We start from the raw sequence: 18,611 nt of genomic DNA on the forward strand, positions 1-18,611 counted from the left end.
TTAGACAGTCACATGATATCATAATGGCGGAACAGCTGATCATCACTTGAGGGAGCACAATGGAATAGGGAACGAAAAAAAAAGTGTTTTGTGGTGACCCTATCACAATGTCTATTCAAAGCCACGATAGACTACAAGACAGTAGTACTGCAAGCGAGGATTCCCCTTTATTGACAAAAGAGGTCATTATTATTAGTGAACCCAGAAGAGGTACATTTTGACACAAATGGCAATCAAATGATATTTAGTATATTCCTTATATTGTATCTGTAAAGGAGAGGGAAAAAAAACTTTCTTCTAGATTTCACCTCATTTTAATTAATACCAATTCTTAAACCCCCTAATAATAAACATTGGTTAATTATTGAATGGTTTATGGAATTACGAATGTAATAATGATATGCTCAAGTAAAATTTAAGAAAGGATTAGTACCAAAATCATTATAAACTAGAAAGTAAGAAACAATTTAATGTATTTTAATCTTTTTTTTTATTGGAAATTGCATATAGGTTCATCATGGTTTTCCTCAGTATTTCTGGTCGTAAATGCTGCCCTTGGAGCTGGACTTCTGAACTTTCCAGATGCTTATCAACAAGCGGGTGGGGTTCTCATTGCAGTACTCATTCAGGCTGTAAGTGCTCACTTGAAATGACAAATTTGTCAGGCACTATATATTAATTTTACTCAAAGCTATCATATTGATGAGCAAGTTTTAAAAGGGCCTATTTGTCTGGCTGGAATTCCCTCATTCTCAGATGGAGTGACCTCATGCACCCAGTTAAAATGGAATTTATGCCTTTGACCATTAAAGAATATAAATATTCATCACATTTTTGTTACTTCTATTTAAAAAAAAATAAAAATATATATGTGTTATGTGCAACATAACAATAATCATGATATGTGCAAATTAATGGTTCAATATTGGCCTACATGTTCCAAAGCTTTGATGTTCAGATTTCAACTTATTTGAATTAATTAGCATATACATGTATTGTTACATGACTACAATTTTGTTATTCTTGTGTTTCAATCAAAACTATATTTCTTACTAATATGTAAATATGTAGTAGCATATATGCATGGTCATCTTTTAAAGAAAAGATCAGTGAAAGCATATGTTTTGAAGTTATATGGATGAAAATTACAATACTTTGAAGTATAATCTGGCCAAGATATTTATAAAGCACATTTAAACTATTTTTTAAATAAAAAACAAATAAAATGCATGAAAGAAGTGCAATTGATATCAATGAAAGGGAAAATTATTTTCAGAGAAAAGATGTAAACATTTCCCATTATAAATTTCTGAATATATATACCGGTATATCCAGGATATCCTCATTGACACATTATCATTTTTCACTCATAGAAATTCACAGAAACGAAAACAGATTTCTTCAGAAATTTGTAATGGGATATGTTTACATGTACATCTTTACTCCATTCGGAAGTCACTCGGAATACCTCGAACAATTTTTCAATTTTATCTCTTTTGCACTTAATGCAAAATCCCAGTAGATTTTTTCATACTATTGAATGAACTTCGTTTGAACCCAGTGGTATTCACAAGTATAGAATAATTTAAGAAAATGTGCAGCATAAATATCTTGGGATAGGCAATAGAGTAATCTTTAATGCATGTTTTTCTTTCTGTCCTCAGATTTTGCTGGTGTTTGTGGTGTGTGCCATCATGATCCTAGCGTACTGCTCTGATATCAACAAGAGTCTCACCTACCAAGATGTGGTCGAATCCGTCTGTGGAAAGAATGCCCAGAGGCTGTGTGCATTTACAATCATGACTTACTGTTTTGGAACTTGCATAACATTTCTGATCATCATTGGGGACCAGTGGGAGGAGTGTAATTATACTTTTGATCTATTGTACACGTAAAGAAATCGCCACAAAAATATATACCAGCCGCAAAAGTTTTTGAGGTGTTTGGTGATATCATATTAGGCTGTCAAACAATGTGTTCTTTATTGAAAAGAAGAAATTATATTTTCTGGTCTAAAAATGAAATATTGATCATTATAAGTTTTAAAAATTGTATTGGTAATTAAGAAAATGAGATTGCAGAGGAAAATTTTCAAAATTGCAAAAATTTTCGTTGAATATGTGTTTTTTACTTTAATTTCAGTCTTCTTGTTTGCGGCCCATAACTGGTACTGCACGCACAATCCTTGGTACATGGACCGCATCACAACAATTTGTGTATCCTCAGTGTTCCTCATACTCCCGTTGTGTTTCCCAAAGAGAATTGACTTTCTGAAATATGCTAGGTCTGTATTTGCTTTGTACTTTGGTGTATTCATGTTGCAATGAATGCAATCATGATAACTTTGTGTGAATTAAGTGAAGAAGATGAAAAGGAAAACAGAGATTTGTAGATTGCAATCACCTATTTTCATGAAATAGCTTATAGGATCATGCAACCAGACTTCGACACATGCAATCTTGACTTGCTCATAGATTTTTCCAATGTTTTTTCTATACCTGTTATCATATAGAAATAAGATCTCATGAAATAAAAATAAACAACAGTATTCTCACTATTTAAAGCAAAGTTAACGATATTTTCATTGTGTTTTTTTTTTCAGCTTTATTGGAGTGTTGGGTATACTCTATGTAGTAGCTCTAGTCACAGTCAAGTATTTGCTGCCTCATCCAGAACCAGGGGCTATTGCAGTCAGGTATATACTATCTGAACACTTACTAGGTATAATGAAAATATCTCCTTTAAGGTTGTTTTAAATGAGACCCCATCACACTAATTTTGAATTTTTCCAAATTGTTGTTTTCCTCCTAAATATGTTTCTATACCTGGTATATATCATACAAATCTATGTGAAATTCAATTCAAAAGTTTAGAAATGCTGTTTGACTACTACATACATATTCTCAAAGATAATTAAGCTACCTGGTACTTGGATTTAAGAGATGTCAAACCAAGTGAGGGATGTTCAATGTTAGAATCATTTGTAGGATTCAATACTAAAGCAACAATAATCCTAAATTTTAAAAAAAATCTTTATAGCACTCCAGCTGAATGTTTGTCATTCTATTGTCTCTTTCAAGTTTTCATTTTCCTGACTTTATATTCTAATATGTTCATAGACATTAAGCTCTTTGCTTTAATAATATTTGGATTTATTGAAAGTAAGAAAAATTAGCATTATCATGGCTGCTTGATTTTTGATAATCTGTGTCAATGGCTATATAAATTTATGTCTCCATGCAATCTTCTTCAAAATTCTTGAATGGCAAATTTAAAGCTGCTTCATGGTCTGATTTTTTAATATGCTTAAGTATGTGTATAATAATAGATATTGCAGTAGTTTTCCCAGTCAGTTAAGCTATATAATTGGTTTGTATGGGAAATTATTTCATACTGTAATAGTCAAATAATATTGGACCATGCAGCTTTGAATGCTGGTAAAAAGCTAAATTTGCATGTAGATTTTTTTGTATAAGATAATTCAATTTTAGCACATATCATATTTATCAAATGTCATCTCAATGACCTTGCATTTTGAATTTTATCAGACCTCTTCAATGGGAGGATGTTTTTCTGGTCGTTCCAACCATTTGCTTTTCCTATCAGGTATTCTAAAAACAACTAAGAATTATGTCTATAATCTTCTGAATTACCATTTACAGTGTGCTGTTTATTCTCATCTTTTCATCATTAAAGCTTCTAATCAACTGCAACATGAATTCATGTAGTACAGTACATGAACCCATATTTGATCTATTCCCAGAGTTTTTCACTTAAATGCACGCACCAGTAAATTTTCATTTTATTTTAGTGCCATGTCAGCATCATTCCAATCTATTCATGCATGGAGAATCGATGCCTTAAAGAATTCTCTAAGACTGTGGCAGTGGCCATGTTTCTGTGTGTCCTAAACTACACAGGGACGGCAGCTTTTGGATATCTTACTTTCGGCAATATGATCACTACGGATATTTTATTGTCATACGATCCGGATGGATGGGTTATCGTAGCAGTTTTGTTGATTGCCATTAAGACATACACAACGTATCCTATTCTTCTCTTCTGTGGAAGGTAGGATACAGTTATCTTATAAACAGCTGCAATTGTGTGTGTTGAAGAAATATCAATTGTATACTACTGTGGTTATATTAATTTTCAAGGGTATCAATTGTCGTGGATAAAGTGAAAATCAAAACTTCAAGGATACGTAAATTTGTGGCCAATGACCCTATCAGTACAAAATGTTAATAGAAATTGCACTTCAATGAACATTAAATTTCATGGATCAACTTAACAACAAAATCCACGAAAATTGGTATTCAACGAATAATGATGAAACCACAGTATGTATTATCAATATCAGAACAAAATACTTTCATATATAAAATCCATGACACCCCTGGTCAAAAATTTTAATAAATCCAATGAAATAAATTGCCTGTCTTTGATTAGAAAACTCTGTTTGTTTTTTCAGAGCTGCTCTTGACTGTCTATGGACAGACATTTTCAAGATGAGCCCCGACAGAATTGAACAGACTGAGTTCAAGCGCCGAGTGTCTGTCACCATTATCTGGTTTGTTCTTACGCTGGCTCTGGCAGTATTTATACCAAACATTGGCGTTGTAATACAGATTCTAGGAGCGTTTGCTGCCATCTTTATTTTTATTTTCCCAGGTACTTACTCAGCTAAATATTCAGCATCTACAATAGCATTGAAATTATTTTTAAATATGGCACGCATATTTTGTACATCTTTTTCTTAATACCTCAATCTGAAATGATTTTTGACAAAATATGACTTCATTTTGAAAAATTGAGAAAATAAATATTCCTAATTTCACCTTTCTGGTGTGGGCGCCTGTAAAGTGCGAAACGAAATCGAAACGAAACGAAACGAAATCAAACGAAACGAAACGAAACCAATCGAAACGAAACGAAACCAATCGAAACGAAACGAAATCAAACGAAACGAAACCAAAAATCGAAACGAAACGAAACGTAATTTAAACAAAACAAATATCAATTTTGACTACATAAAAGTGAAAATAAATTCATTGAAATAATTTTTTGAACCATAAAATATAACTACCTGTATGTTTCAGATTGTCGCTGTAAGTTTTTAAGCCGATTATCCGAAATAAGATGGGGGAACAAGATAGCGCAAATGCCCATTTGGTTGAGTCGTAAAATACAATTTTAAATTAAATTTTTTTCCAACTAAATATACTTAAAATGTTATAATTACAAAAGCCCAATTTCTAACTATATTCATATTTGAACATTTTAATAAACGATATCCGACTTCATCCACAAATTTACGGACTTGTATTATTTTTCTAAAACGTTCAAATGTTGCGATACAAAATGACATTTTTAAAGTATAGTGGGTCATCTCTCCACGTTTTTGTTGATTGAAATCGGTTTGATTTCCTTTAAACCTTATATAGACTATGACAAAAATTTGGAGCTCAGACCCACTCTTTAAAACAAAAGGAATTGAAGTTCTAAAAATGACACTATTTGGAGGTTTTGACACGCATACGCCAGTTTAAATCATCATTATTCCAAATATTTAACATATTTAAGAGTTATAAATCGATGTTATGGTAAATATACATTGTTTTTAATGATTTAGAAAGAACATATGAGATTTGTTGATATTTTAATATTATAGTATCTTATCTTTCCTCATATGGGCAATTTACACTCCTTATTCACCCATCTTCTTTGCAAAAATTATATAATTATGTAAATAAGTGATGTACATTCCTCTACCTTTTAATGTTGAAAATTTGTTTCATTAACTACACAATATAAAGATGATTATACTGTAAACGTATTAAAAACTGTCTTTACCCCTTTGGCTGTGTATTCTATTTTGCATTTTTGGCGGAAAATGGCGTCCGCAAAATCAAGTACATTGACAAATATAAAATTTATAAATAGATAAAAAGGTAAATTCAGAAATGCGCTAAATCAAATCCATGCTAACTTGTTGAAAAATTATATTCCGCCAAATGTTGTACACCCTAAATATAGTGCGTTTACAGTATTTACGGTGACATTCCAACTACACGATTTTTTTATATCGATATGAAATATTGCAAAAAATGATTCAAATACATTGTGCGTGCGTGTGAAAGGGAGAGAAAGAGGGGATTATGTTTGATTTAAGGTAAAACACAGGTAAAAAAAGCCCTCTTTATCTTGCACGTTAATTTTGTCAAATTACGAGGTCTAAATTCATGCCATACATATTACAACAATTCTTATTATATGTTCGAAGCTGGTAACCAACCAGTATGCTCTAAATCACATTGTATTCGATCGTTTCATTTTAACAATATTTCAAATCGATAAAAAGAAAATTGATGTTAGAATGTCCCATTCAGTATCACCATCATCATCATCATCATCATATCTCTATATCTCTCTCTCTCTTTCTCTCTCTCCCAAACTTGCGTATATACTTTGCTTTGTGATGTCGCTGATAAGTATTAAGGCATCTCTCTCTCTCTCTCTCTCTCCAAAACGTCTGAATATCATTTTTATCATTTAATGAAACAAATTAGAAACATTAAAAGGTCGAGGAATGTACATCACATATTTACATAATTATATAATTTTTGCAAAGGACTATGTGCGGTATGGTCAAATATCTGCCCCCGATTTTAACCAATTTTTAAGTAGTATCGTATAAAAATAAAATCTTCACAAATTATAGTAAAGAGGATGCCTATAACTATAATAATGATTTTAGTCATCATTGCTCTTTCGCTGTGTATCTATGACGTCACCTAAACGGCCCAATTCCCGCAAATTTGCAAACAAATGAAAATATTCTCATTTTTGCTCTATATTTTGCATTTGGGAGTATAGAGCGCAGGTCTGCTCAAGTGCGATTTTAACATATGTTTTTTTTCAGATAGTTATACACATTATACTAAAATATGGTACTTGAGCAAGTCTGCGCTCGATGTTTCCCAGTCGAAAAACCACCGGAAAACACCCATATTTTGCTACAAAACATCAATTTATCAAAATAATGCAATATTCATGACGTCATTTCTACATTATGACGTCACTGTGGTGATAACCTTTTACACCTTTATTTCCAATATGATTTTAACTATCTTTCACCTTATTTTAAAGCTCTTTCTAAAACTTTGAATTTGGGGGGCAAAAATTGCATAAAACCGCACTTAGTCCTTTCAGATAATCGGCTTAAAAATTTTCAGCTGCAATCTGAAACATACAGGTAGTTATATTTTATGGTTGAAAATTTATTTTAATAAATTTATTTCCCCTTTTATGTAGTCAAAATTGATATTAGTTTTGTTTAAATTCCGTTTCGTTTCGTTTCGATTTTTGGTTTCGTTTCGTTTGATTTCGTTTCGTTTCGATTGGTTTCGTTTCGGTTTGATTGGTTTCGTTTCGTTTCGTTCGATTTTGTTTCGTTTCGTTTCGTTTCGTTTCGATTTCGTTTCGCACTTTACAGGCGCCCTTCTGGTGTGTGATTCTTCAAAGCATTTTCTTATAAAAAAAAATTTAATGATTTATCAGGCTCTATATAACTTATCTTGTTTAAAACAAAATATCATTAATATCATATGCATTTACTTCAATGTATTACTTGATTGTCTTCATAGAATTTTAATAGGACTTGAGATATGTTTTGTCTCGTTTTTTGTAGGAATGTGTGTGGTTTCAGCAGTGCAGAAGAGAGTATGGCAACAAGGTCACTGGACCACTAGGTTAAAGGTCATTACAGCAGGTGCTTGTGCCTTCATTGTTTTGGGAAGTTTTATCTTTGGATTAACTCTGTCTCAGTCCATTATAAAAGATGAGCATGGCGTCAAGGGAGATAAGTCTCCTTACACTTGCTGAGATATATAGATGTGAATTCCAAACTGTGATATGCATTGATTGTATCCTTATTAATATACAAAAGATGATAGATAACACACTTCATTGAGAGAAATGAATTCCAAGTGCCAAATATGTTTTTATAGGCATCTAACAGTGAAGAGATTAAAAAAAAAAAAAAAAAAAGGATATGCTACGAAAAATTACATCTAAGAAAAACATTCATTAAATTTTCAAGAAAGAGACAAGATACTTTGGGGGGTTTCTTTATGAAAATCGAAAAATTGTTGTTTATGTTAATGAAAGTGAAAAGGAAGACAACTTTATATCCACCTTTTCCTGAAATATTATTATTGTATCTAATATACTTTTTAGTCTTTTTAAAACGGTATGTGATCAAAAGTTTAATTGTCAATGTTCCTCTGAAAAAAGTTGAATCTACTTGAGAGATACAGTAAATATAAATACTTATACAGTGCATATATTGAATTTTAGTATTACTATATATTAAGTAAATGAAGAATGTGTACATGCAGTAATGTGAAATACCTGACCAATAATCAGTCAGATACGTGTCATTTAAAGTATAAAAACTGTAACAATAAGTTCTTAGCACCCATAAATATACTTTGGACAATCTGTTTTTTGACCTTACATATAGCTAATGCTGTGATGTCGCAAATGAATGTACATATTTGCATTTATTTGGGAACATTTAGTGTATTTTAAATGACTTTCAAGTTCATTACCTGTCCGGTATGTGTAATATATATTTATGCACAATATTTTATACTGCGAACCAGGTTACTATTTCCATCCTTGTTTTTGGTGATTTTCATTATAAATACAGAACCTTTCAGCAAAGAACAGTTTAAATTTATATGCTTTTTTAAATCCAAAATATCTACTTTGGTATGCCTTTTCCTTTTTTTCCTGAATGAAAATCCATTATTTAGCATTATACTTGTCTATAGATATACGGTACCTTTGTAGATATATATTTATTTGCATGAGGGCTGTTTTTAATGTTAATGTAGTTATGTAAAGGTGGGATATTTTAAAACCAAAAAACACAGTTAAAAACCCACCTCACATTTACTTTTATCATATAAACATGTAATCATACTAAAATAGTTTTCATTTAAAATGTAGTTTATATTATACAAGTCATAAACATAGATATTTTCATTTACATGTATGTACTTCAAAAACACAAATCATTCCATGAACACATATATAAACATCTAGCATCATATAAAAGTTATAAAGTGAAAATGAAATAAAGTTCAATAAATTAGAGAAAAGAAAGTTATATTGTTTTCAATATCAAAACTTGGAACATTATAGCATGTGTTGATTATCTCTGTGTCAAGTAAAAAATAGTTCCACCAAACCAAAGAATCAAACCAATGATGGTAGCCACAATACTCAGAACTTGAGCAACCTTAGACGATGAGTATGCGGCAATCAGTCTGTTATTCTTGTAATGATATTTCACCTGTAGAACAAAACAATATAACTAAAGACGACTCTATAAAGTCCCCTTCTTAAAATTAGAGCAAGTGTCATTCCTAAGAATTTGGTCAGAGTTTTGTAATAACAAATGTAAGGTAAAAATCCTTTTGATAAGACAAGGAATCTACGATGCCTTTTTTTTACGTACTTTAAATGGCATTGATTTATTAATTTCAAAAGATCATCATCAAACATTGAACCTTAATACATTTAGAAAACTTACCCTGTAGGAATAAATTAGGGCTACTATTCCTAGCGGAAAGAAACAGAAGATTGTTGCTAATACTGCTTCTGCTCTGTAATCTTTTGGCGCTGTCAGGATGTAACCAAATTGATCTGCTATTCCTGTCTAAAATTATTCTCCAATACATTTATTCCCCAGAATAATTATATGTATTCATACTATTATATCAATGATGATTTTCATTTAATAACTGAAACAATTTAAAATAGTGTGATTTTCACAACATGCATGAGGGTCAAAATTGCTCGCTAAAGCATCAAAGTTTAATAGCCATACTATACATATATCAGTACAAGATAAAAAAAAAATTAAACATGTCTATATTCATACTTCATGCAAACACATTATTTATCTTAAAAGTGTCTATATATATTCATCTTTATACTAGCTTCTTTCATTTAATTAAGTGCTAACTGGGGCTTCCACAGATTACGCAAGTCATCCGGTCAGAGCCTTAAAGGGATTTGTAATGATTCTGATTTTGTTTTCTTAAATTCGTATCAATTGGTACCATCACAGTAATGTCCATGCACATACCAAGCGTAGTGCCTCTACGTACTTTCAGTACTTTGATTTTCATTTTAAATCAATATCGGCACTCATTGTTTGTCCCTCTCCCATAAAACTTAAGGATCATGTTTATGATATATTTTGAACTATACTGTAAAACGTTCCGGGTCTCTGTATGTAGAGGAATACCAGTAAAAATAATTGAAGCCTCTAAATAGGGACCTTGCTCTATATTGACGATAACATCATTTATGAACGCATGAAATTAGTTTATCTTGTTTTACACGATAATTTTGTTTAAGACATGGCAATTTTTTACAGTACATTATTTGTAACAAAAGCAAGGCACGAGTTTTCTTTACATAAATTGACATAACAACGAATTCGAACTTCTGTATATCTCCATCGTAACTTATCTTCTCACTTTTAAATTTTGACCAACTATCCAAAATGTTTGAGTAAATAATTCTACACATTAACAAGAAAAAAGATAAAATTTTAAAATTTTGAAAATATACCAATTCAAAACATAAGCCTCGAACATTGTTTACTAATAAAACAAAGAATTCTCAACTCGGTATCTTTGACTTTCAAACGATGAAGCAATTAAAATACCCATGTTAACCATTATGGTCATCAGTCTGAATTCGAATAAAACCACCCACTTCTCTTAAGACACGTCAGAAGAGTGTAAAGAGAAGGGGGAGGCGGTTTTAATCAGACCGTATTGACATTAAAAATGGAAAAATAAAATGAAAATTGTATTCTTATAGGTGTCTTGGTCCCTAGGTTGCATCATAAAAAAAAAATAGATATACACTATTTTTCAAAAGGTATTTTGGGGTTTTTTTTTTATACACGTACCAAATTGCGGCCCCTTTTTGACCAATGTTTGGTACAAACTTAAATAAAATAAACTTTTGAAAAAACAATATTTTTTTTTTCTGTAATTAAACAATACTTTCACTCATGAATGTTTTGTGTAAAATTTGAAATTTGCCAGTAGTCCCCCCCCCCCCAAAAAAAAAAACCTCCTGAATCAATATATAATACGCAGAGCGCCACCTACCCAGGTGAGCTAAAATGTTAGCGAATTGGCAAAAATCTATTTGGAAAATTTGGAAATATCAACTTGACAGTCAATATACTGTACGGATTAACGTGACAGGCGTTTGATATTCATTTTATATTGCACACTAAAGAATATTACCCCCGCCCTCTACATCCATACAAACAACCAATATCTTACCTCTGGCTCTTTGTTCTTTAACGTGGAACTTTCTTTAGAGTTGGACAAAGTATCATAACTTTGATGTCCACGAACTGAGAACTGCATAATTGGATGGTTATATATATAGAATAGAATAGAATATGTCGACAACTATACATACGAAGATATATGTGCATATACACTCGTCCCCCTGTTCCTAGCCAAAATATATACAAACCCATATTGTTTAATTTTCCCCACAAACACGTGCTCATAATTCATATTCATAGAGGGATGTTGAATTTCCGTTTATCAACATGTTCATAACGTTAACAATGGGGTCCTCTTTTCCGTTAGACATACACTACAGTGGCGTAGTGGGGGGCTAGACTAATCCTCAGAAATCTTGACAAGCAAAAAAAAAAAGAAAAAAAAAATTAATTCAAAAATCATGAAAATCCTAATCCGGGGGGGGGGGGGGGGGCGCTACTGTACCTATTACTCCAACTTCTCAATACTGCGAGAAAAACTGGGGAGGGGGGCTGAACCCTCCATGATGCTATATGCCTAATGGTGGTTAGGTGTAACTTTGCAAAAAAAGTGGGGGGGGGGGGGGGGGGCTTAGCCCCCCCCCCCCCCCGTTCCGACGCCTTTGCACTATATACATACACTTATGTAATGTTAATAACATGCGATTACAGCCTGATGATCTTTTATTAAGTAATATAACAAATAATACATGGAAAACAAGGATAAAGGACAACTTCAGCTCAAGCAATGTCTGCGCCTAAACATATTTACTCTAATGGTTGTTATATACTAGCTTGTGTCGTGAGAGGGTATCATGAGGGCATGCGTATCTCGAGCCGTAAATAAGGAATATCAAACTTTTAAGTCGCCGTGGAAAAACGCTTTTTATCGTTTAACAACACACGTATGTAAATGGTTTTTAATTTCACTGCCAATAAATTGATGGATAACACAAATGGAAGAGGGGGTGGTATCTTAAGTTGTTTGTTATTCAAACTGAAGTGACTTTTCTGCAAAGCCGTATTACATACAGGCATGTCTTAATATATATAACTTCAGATTCTGTGCTCATACCAGCTTGCATTCAGATCAATTTTAATTTAAAAAAAAAGTTCATCTATTTTTCAAGAATATTAGTGAAACAATTGTGATTTTAGAGAAGATTAAGAAACGGTTTGAATTCAATAATTCGGCAAGATTCTGATCCCCAAAATTAACGTGAGTCCATGGCTCCAGTGTTCTCAAAAGAAAAGAAGGCAATGTATAAAGAGATCATCCCTTCCAACTGTACATATCACGAGATCATAAATTGAAGCAAACCACGATCGAACTATTTGAACACACTTTTCCTACATGGCTTCAAAGTGGGTCACCCATGGTTCACTCATGGACAGGTTCACCTTTTCTGACCCAACCTTCAATATATAATGGAATTACGACATTATTTGAATTGGCAAAGAACAATATAATTGAAACGTTCAGAAAGTTCAATCGACGTCGTAAATTCCTCGTCGTTAGAAAGTAAATGCAGGTTTTTCTCAAGTGTTCAAGAATACTTTGAAATAAAAGAAGACATTAAAAATATATTAACAAGAGTTAAATTTATTGTTAAAACGGTTTAATAAGTACAAATAAATGAAAATCATAGACAGTCAAATATCAAATTGGAAAAAAAAGTAGATAAATGCATTAACCTGCACGTGAAAGAACGCCATCCAGGACAGAATCCATTTTAGCTGAATATTTGAAATTAAAGCATTCATAATGATACAACGTATAAAGGTTTTTAGATAGTGTATTTTCAATATATTTTTTTTTAATCTTTTGGAAAGAATAGACGATAGTAATTTGTTCATATACATGAAGTGCAATGAAGTAATATAAAACATATTCACAATCGTACATATTATAATAATAAAATAAGTATCTAAATACAAACACACACATACCTGTATATAGGAAATAAAAGCACTTCACTATCTTAGTACATGACAATATACATGTAACTGTTACATTATATTAAAGAGTGAGTTAAAATGGACACTAATTGCAAAATATTAGCTCTGTTGAAATACTGAAGTATATAAGAGGTATACATATTCTGAAATCATATTTTGAAAATATGATTCGTCGAAGGTGTTAATTATTAAAGAAAACTGAAACTCTTAGTTTATCGATAAACCTTTATTATCAGTTCTGGTTATTAATCATAAATATGTTCCATTGGAGATCGCATACAGATCTATTTAATCTTACACACACATCATAACCTATATAGAAAATGGCACCATGCTGCTAGCAACAGATAAATGAGACTCTTGTCTGAAAATCAAAATGAAAAATTATTTGCCACAATATCGTTCTGCAACTTTTTTTAAAGATGAATAATAAGGTTTCAAAACACGCGATCAATTAAAATCATACCTAGGAGATATATGTGACTTCCAGCGTTGGTTGAACTATCTGAAGAAATAACAAAAAAAATCAAAGGTTATTTTTACTATTCAGTCTAGTTTTCAAAAATTGTTTTATTGTCAGAGTACCACGTTCTTTAATTAAAGACAAAGTTGTAACATTGTCAAATTTACAAAATATACCGGTAACTACTAATGTTTTAAAGTAAAACCAATTTTTAAAAAGTACTACCAATTTCTAGTTTAATATTTACCAAAACTGACTCCTTTGACCTCCAGAATCGACAGAGTTCCACTTACTGAACCTGCTACCAACAGAAGAGGGCGACCATTTGGACTTTGCTGGGGTGATATATACCTATAAATTACATACCAATAAGACAGAACCAGTACTTTATTATGCTATACATGTAACAAAAAAAAAACCAACCCACAATTATTACCGTATGTCTTCTGGGTCTATACTACTTATACTTCTTTGTTCAAAAGCTTGGGTCCAGGTTTGTTCTGAGTCTGGAATATCCCAAAACACACTTTCGAACTTAGGAGATGAAATGTCACCATTTACGGAGTACACACTTATAGATCCTGGGCGTTCGTGTCCAACGAAAATGAGGATTTTATCTCCATCATGACCGATAGCAAGACTCTCGCTTTCAGGACCCTGTTTTCATATAGGACGGAACTAAGACAAAGAACATTACTTAAACATGAAATGCTGTAAAGATTTCGCGATAAGTTCATTATTTTACATATACCGGGTATGCTTGCTCTCTCTCTCTCTCTCTCTCTCTCTCTCTCTCTCTCTCTCTCTCTGTATTTTCTGTTTTGTACCTTATTGTCGGATCGGGAGTCTATTGTATTTTTAATTTTGGCACTATTTTCTTGGTCTGCGTTAAAAAGGTCAGGCCTTGTCTGTGAATGGGTATCTTCTACGTCACTTCCACTGTCATACGCCAAAGACATTGTGTCCAATTTCCAAATAGAAAATCCCCTTCCACCAAAGGTGTATAATTTGTCATAAGATCCGTTAGGAAGTCTCCCAGTTTCCGTTGTTATCTTCAATCTTCCTTAAGGATCAAAATATAATTATGCTGTAGTCTTTCAATATATCTTTGCATTTTAACAGAGCGAAAAAAAGGCAGAAATTTAAAGAATACCTAATATTGAATCATCCATGACATTGCTAATGTTGTTCTGGAGCATCCATTTTTTTATTTCGGAATTCCCTGACAAATATTAAATTTCAAAGATATGGTAGTATAAACACATCAAACAAAACTCCTCAGAAGTGAATAACTACGCATAAATTCTCTTATGATGAAAAAAAAACAGGTCACAAAAATTAAAAATACAAATTTTACAAATGTTTTCATTAAATGAAAAACGAATTGCGTGACCTTGCATCGCAATGTGCAATCGGGCAAATATATAGTTACATATATTAAATATGTACCTGAAAAAGATGCATCTTTGGCTCGGATTTCTTCAGAGAAGCCGACTGTATTTAGTGCATAGCCCGAGTAGTCCTTACTGTCTCCTTCGTTGGATGTAACAAGGTATTCCTCACCGTTCACTTTTATTACATGGATTGCATCAGGTTGGTACATACCATACACAGGAAGCGGTCTGATATTTATCCCTATTCCAAATATCAACTTGCATGTAATTGGAAAAGTGAGAAATGCACTTTGTGGAAGTTTAATTATCAGATTTGATACAGAATTTAAAAATAAAAGAAACGAATTCGTTACCACCATCTTTGTCGCTTGCGTCAAGCTTAGAATTTCCCCAGTTCTTGAAGCCAAGTCCGTGTATAGCTGTAATATTCTCAGTTCCCAAGTCTACCACGGCTATGGCATTATTTTCCTGAAATTGGATGTTTTACTAGCTGTATTTCTTCGCATTTGTTGAAAAGTATTTCACGCCATTTTGTATAATTTCCGCAAACAAACACAAAACAAAAAGGCATAGTATATTAGTTATGATATATGTGTTCGACCTCATAATGGGCGATTTTAAAAAAATACTACGTATGAAAGAAAATTCATTAGAAAGAAAAAGAACATATAATTCTATCACTTCATAATGTAAACTCGATATTTGACAGGTACACCGGATGCATGTAGCATAAAGCATGGTTAGTCAAATAAAATGTTCGTAAGAGTATCCTTATCAAAAAACCTCTTACCTGAAGACAAATATATGCGGTCTTTTCATCTTTGCTGAATGTGATATATTCTGGCTCTAAATCTTGGGAAAATCTGTTATTGTGTTCTTTATAAATAAACCGTACTCCAGATTTTGACAAGTCATTCCATCTGCAAAATTCCAGTGTGTCCAACGGTATCAATTACATAAGTATCGTTTTGTTAGATCTTAACAGGTACACAGTGTAAAACTACTTCACCTCTTTATGGATCAATAAGTATTGCGTGCATATGTTGATAAGTTCAGTCTGTTTAGTAAAATTTTAAACTACACCAACAGTGTGATAACTTTAGACAAAATGACAATGACAAAAATGTTGTTTGTTCCCGGTCGAACAGTTTGCATGAAGTCGATAAATATCATCTATCAAATTTTAAGCATTTTGTTCGCGAGTTGAAAAAATTCATAGAATAGATATCTTAGGTTACCTATCGTTATACAGGGTGAAATTAAGCCTTTTATAGGAGTAATTGGAGGAAGAAATGTTTTTGTCCTGGAATTTTAGAAGTCCTACACCGCCCTCTGGGTCGACCAAAGTACCATTTCTAGCAAATGCCTCCGCCTCTAAAGCTATCAAAATAGTTCTACAGTCTGAAGAAGGTTTTAGCATATCTGGGAGAGGACCAACTGAAAGAAGAAAGTAGTGATTGGTTAAAGTAATTAAGAATAGTTTTAGCCTTTCGATTCTTGAATTAATATTGTAAGAAAAACAAATGGATAAAATTGAAGTACTTTATAAGTAAACAGTGTGCGAATCAATTTAGGGAAATTTAGCGTTACACACTACAAGTATGACGTGTACATTTCGAAATAAAGCAATTTAACAATATTTATATGACCACAACGTCAAAATGTACAAATATTACAACACATTATTCATTACATTATATACTATATAACGTTCATAATTGGAATTTTTCTATCTTTTACTTATTATAATAATAACAACAGCACTTAAGCTCAGTACCTGGAATATTAAGAACGGTCTCCATGGTATTGTACTTAGGGTCAAACGTTTTGAACACAACAACCTGGCCCCTTTCTCTATCTTGGTTATCGTCCAGTGTGACAAAGACGTGATCTCCACAGAACTCCACATCAGTTGGGTCAAAGTCCCCAATCACTTTGTGGTAGATTAATCGAGGGTTTTCAACATCGTTTATGTCTATGACATTAATTTTTGATGATCCTGTTTTTTTTTAAAATTCAAAATATATGTTAAAATTTAAGTTTCAGGATGGTACTAGGTTTATGACAGTAACATATGAACCCTACAAGATAAAAATCATCCCTCTCCAAAAATGAAAAAAAAAACAATAAAAGCTACAACAACAACAAAGAAAAAAGAAGAGAAATTGCACGAGATGTAACGTTGAACAAACGTGAAAACCGTTTATGTACAAGATGGGGGCATGTGTAATTGCACATAAAGTATCTTGTAGAGCACATTCAGAAACTTGAACAATATTACCTGTGCAGATTATTTTTAACTTTTATATCCGCCTTGCAGGTACTTTTAGCAACATTTGTCAAATAATGGGATATTTCAATTTATTTGAGAAAATGATATAAAAGGTTCTACTACCAGCTTAAAACAAAAAGCTCTCAGAAAACAAAGAAAGAAAGAAAAAATACAGTTTTCACTTACCGACAACGTATACAAATTTACTGCCTGGATCATAAGCCAACTGCTCGGCTGAGCCACTGCCTAGAGAAAACAGTGGCGTCCCTGTGCCCGAGTAGGAGGATGGAACGTACACGCTGGAAATCTTCGTTAGATGGATTGTTTCACATTCAACATAACTCAAAATCAACATTAATGTAAAATAAAAAAGCTCTCGCAACATGTTGGAGTTAACCTATTCTTAAGGCAACCTATGTTCTTCAATGGCCTTGAATGTCATTAGATTGCATGTAAAGGGTCGTTTTGTGATTGGCTGCAGTTTGTGATGGCTTTTTATGGTTCTGCTCTACATACCTGGTATATTAAATGGTCATTGTGTGCTAAACAGGGTTATATATTTTTACACTAGACAGAAAGTTACGAAATCAGTATATTTGAATATAAATGACCCTTTAAGTTCTAAATTTATCAAAGAAAAAAATGTCAAGTGAAAATGTATAATAATTTTAATGTTCATGGTATTTAGAATACTTATAGAATCCTCATTGTTACCTAGTGCCTTTAAAATAATTATTGCTCATGACATTTAACTCTGACGTATTGCGTAACATTTCTTTTCAATTTAAATCATATAGTGAACAAATATTGACAGACGTAATTACAATTGTTTTACGTAACTCAAATTAATAGAAAATATTATCAATACCAAATAAGATGTCTAAGAATGAAGAAGTCAAATTTTGTGAGTAAATACCATATATAAATTTATACATGTAGTAGTTTTTCTAATGAGAGAGAGAGAGAGAGAGAGAGAGAGAGAGAGAGAGAGAGAGAGAGAGAGAGAGAGAGAGATTGTTATAATGAACGGAAACTTGCAAATGAATGTTTTTTAATAATTGTAAAACCGGTCCAGCCTTTCATTCTAACTACTATATGATAACAAAAAAAATAAAAAATGAGAAGATATGTATAAACAATGTACGCTGT

General features: G+C 32.2%; 3 protein-coding genes across 5 annotated transcripts; 1 reads left to right on the forward strand and 2 right to left on the reverse strand.

Annotated features, from left to right (window-relative positions):
* Positions 1–53: 53 nt before the first annotated feature.
* On the forward strand, positions 54–9,174 carry LOC128190730 (putative sodium-coupled neutral amino acid transporter 7). Its single transcript, XM_052862877.1, has 9 exons — positions 54–210; positions 511–632; positions 1,665–1,863; positions 2,143–2,284; positions 2,603–2,695; positions 3,549–3,606; positions 3,812–4,071; positions 4,475–4,674; positions 7,694–9,174. Exons 1-9 carry the CDS (start codon positions 108–110, stop codon positions 7,885–7,887), a joined length of 1,371 nt encoding a protein of 456 aa, XP_052718837.1. The 5' UTR covers positions 54–107; the 3' UTR covers positions 7,888–9,174.
* Positions 8,699–11,790, reverse strand: LOC128190731 (proline rich transmembrane protein 1B-like). The gene is made up of 3 exons (XM_052862878.1): positions 11,385–11,790; positions 9,605–9,730; positions 8,699–9,364 (listed from the first exon to the last, which is right to left on the reverse strand). Exons 1-3 carry the CDS (start codon positions 11,469–11,471, stop codon positions 9,224–9,226), a joined length of 354 nt encoding a protein of 117 aa, XP_052718838.1. The 5' UTR covers positions 11,472–11,790; the 3' UTR covers positions 8,699–9,223.
* Positions 11,791–11,985: 195 nt separating this feature from the next.
* LOC128190587 (uncharacterized) lies at positions 11,986–17,915 on the reverse strand. 3 transcript variants are annotated; one of them, XR_008244365.1, is made up of 13 exons: positions 17,649–17,915; positions 16,968–17,189; positions 16,429–16,627; positions 15,981–16,110; positions 15,544–15,658; positions 15,246–15,431; positions 14,950–15,018; positions 14,624–14,859; positions 14,233–14,453; positions 14,044–14,147; positions 13,800–13,838; positions 13,070–13,697; positions 11,986–12,790 (listed from the first exon to the last, which is right to left on the reverse strand). XR_008244365.1 is itself a non-coding variant. In XM_052862693.1 (12 exons), the coding sequence occupies exons 1-12, from the start codon at positions 17,845–17,847 to the stop codon at positions 13,639–13,641; spliced, it is 1,776 nt and encodes a 591-aa protein (XP_052718653.1). In that variant the 5' UTR covers positions 17,848–17,915; the 3' UTR covers positions 12,958–13,638. The 3 variants fall into 3 exon arrangements, 2 of the variants coding, with proteins under 2 accessions (XP_052718653.1, XP_052718651.1); XM_052862693.1 differs by lacking the exon at positions 11,986–12,790 and having other exon boundaries at positions 12,958–13,697; positions 15,547–15,658; XM_052862691.1 differs by lacking the exon at positions 11,986–12,790 and having other exon boundaries at positions 12,958–13,697.
* Between the last annotated feature and the right edge of the window lie 696 nt (positions 17,916–18,611).

The sequence above is a fragment of the Crassostrea angulata genome, chromosome 6 (genome assembly GCF_025612915.1).
Source record: "Crassostrea angulata isolate pt1a10 chromosome 6, ASM2561291v2, whole genome shotgun sequence".
Taxonomy (NCBI): Eukaryota; Metazoa; Mollusca; class Bivalvia; order Ostreida; family Ostreidae; genus Magallana; species Magallana angulata.

What these genes read in the sequence shown, in the direction of transcription:
- LOC128190730 (XM_052862877.1), top strand. Translation starts at nt 108, where the DNA reads ATGTCTATTCAAAGCCACGATAGACTACAAGACAGTAGTACTGCAAGC. An exon ending in TGGGGACCAGTGGGAGGAGT is followed by an intron (nt 1,864 to 2,142) that starts GTAATTATACTT and finishes CTTTAATTTCAG; the next exon opens with TCTTCTTGTTTGCGGCCCAT. An exon ending in CCAGGGGCTATTGCAGTCAG is followed by an intron (nt 2,696 to 3,548) that starts GTATATACTATC and finishes GAATTTTATCAG; the next exon opens with ACCTCTTCAATGGGAGGATG.
- LOC128190731 (XM_052862878.1), bottom strand. Translation starts at nt 11,471, where the DNA reads ATGCAGTTCTCAGTTCGTGGACATCAAAGTTATGATACTTTGTCCAAC. An exon ending in TAAAGAACAAAGAGCCAGAG is followed by an intron (nt 9,731 to 11,384) that starts GTAAGATATTGG and finishes GAATAATTTTAG; the next exon opens with ACAGGAATAGCAGATCAATT. An exon ending in CCCTAATTTATTCCTACAGG is followed by an intron (nt 9,365 to 9,604) that starts GTAAGTTTTCTA and finishes TTTGTTCTACAG; the next exon opens with GTGAAATATCATTACAAGAA.
- LOC128190587 (XM_052862691.1), bottom strand. Translation starts at nt 17,847, where the DNA reads ATGTTGCGAGAGCTTTTTTATTTTACATTAATGTTGATTTTGAGTTAT. An exon ending in CAAAGATGCATCTTTTTCAG is followed by an intron (nt 15,019 to 15,245) that starts GTACATATTTAA and finishes AATATTTGTCAG; the next exon opens with GGAATTCCGAAATAAAAAAA. An exon ending in ACTCCCGATCCGACAATAAG is followed by an intron (nt 14,454 to 14,623) that starts GTACAAAACAGA and finishes ATATGAAAACAG; the next exon opens with GGTCCTGAAAGCGAGAGTCT.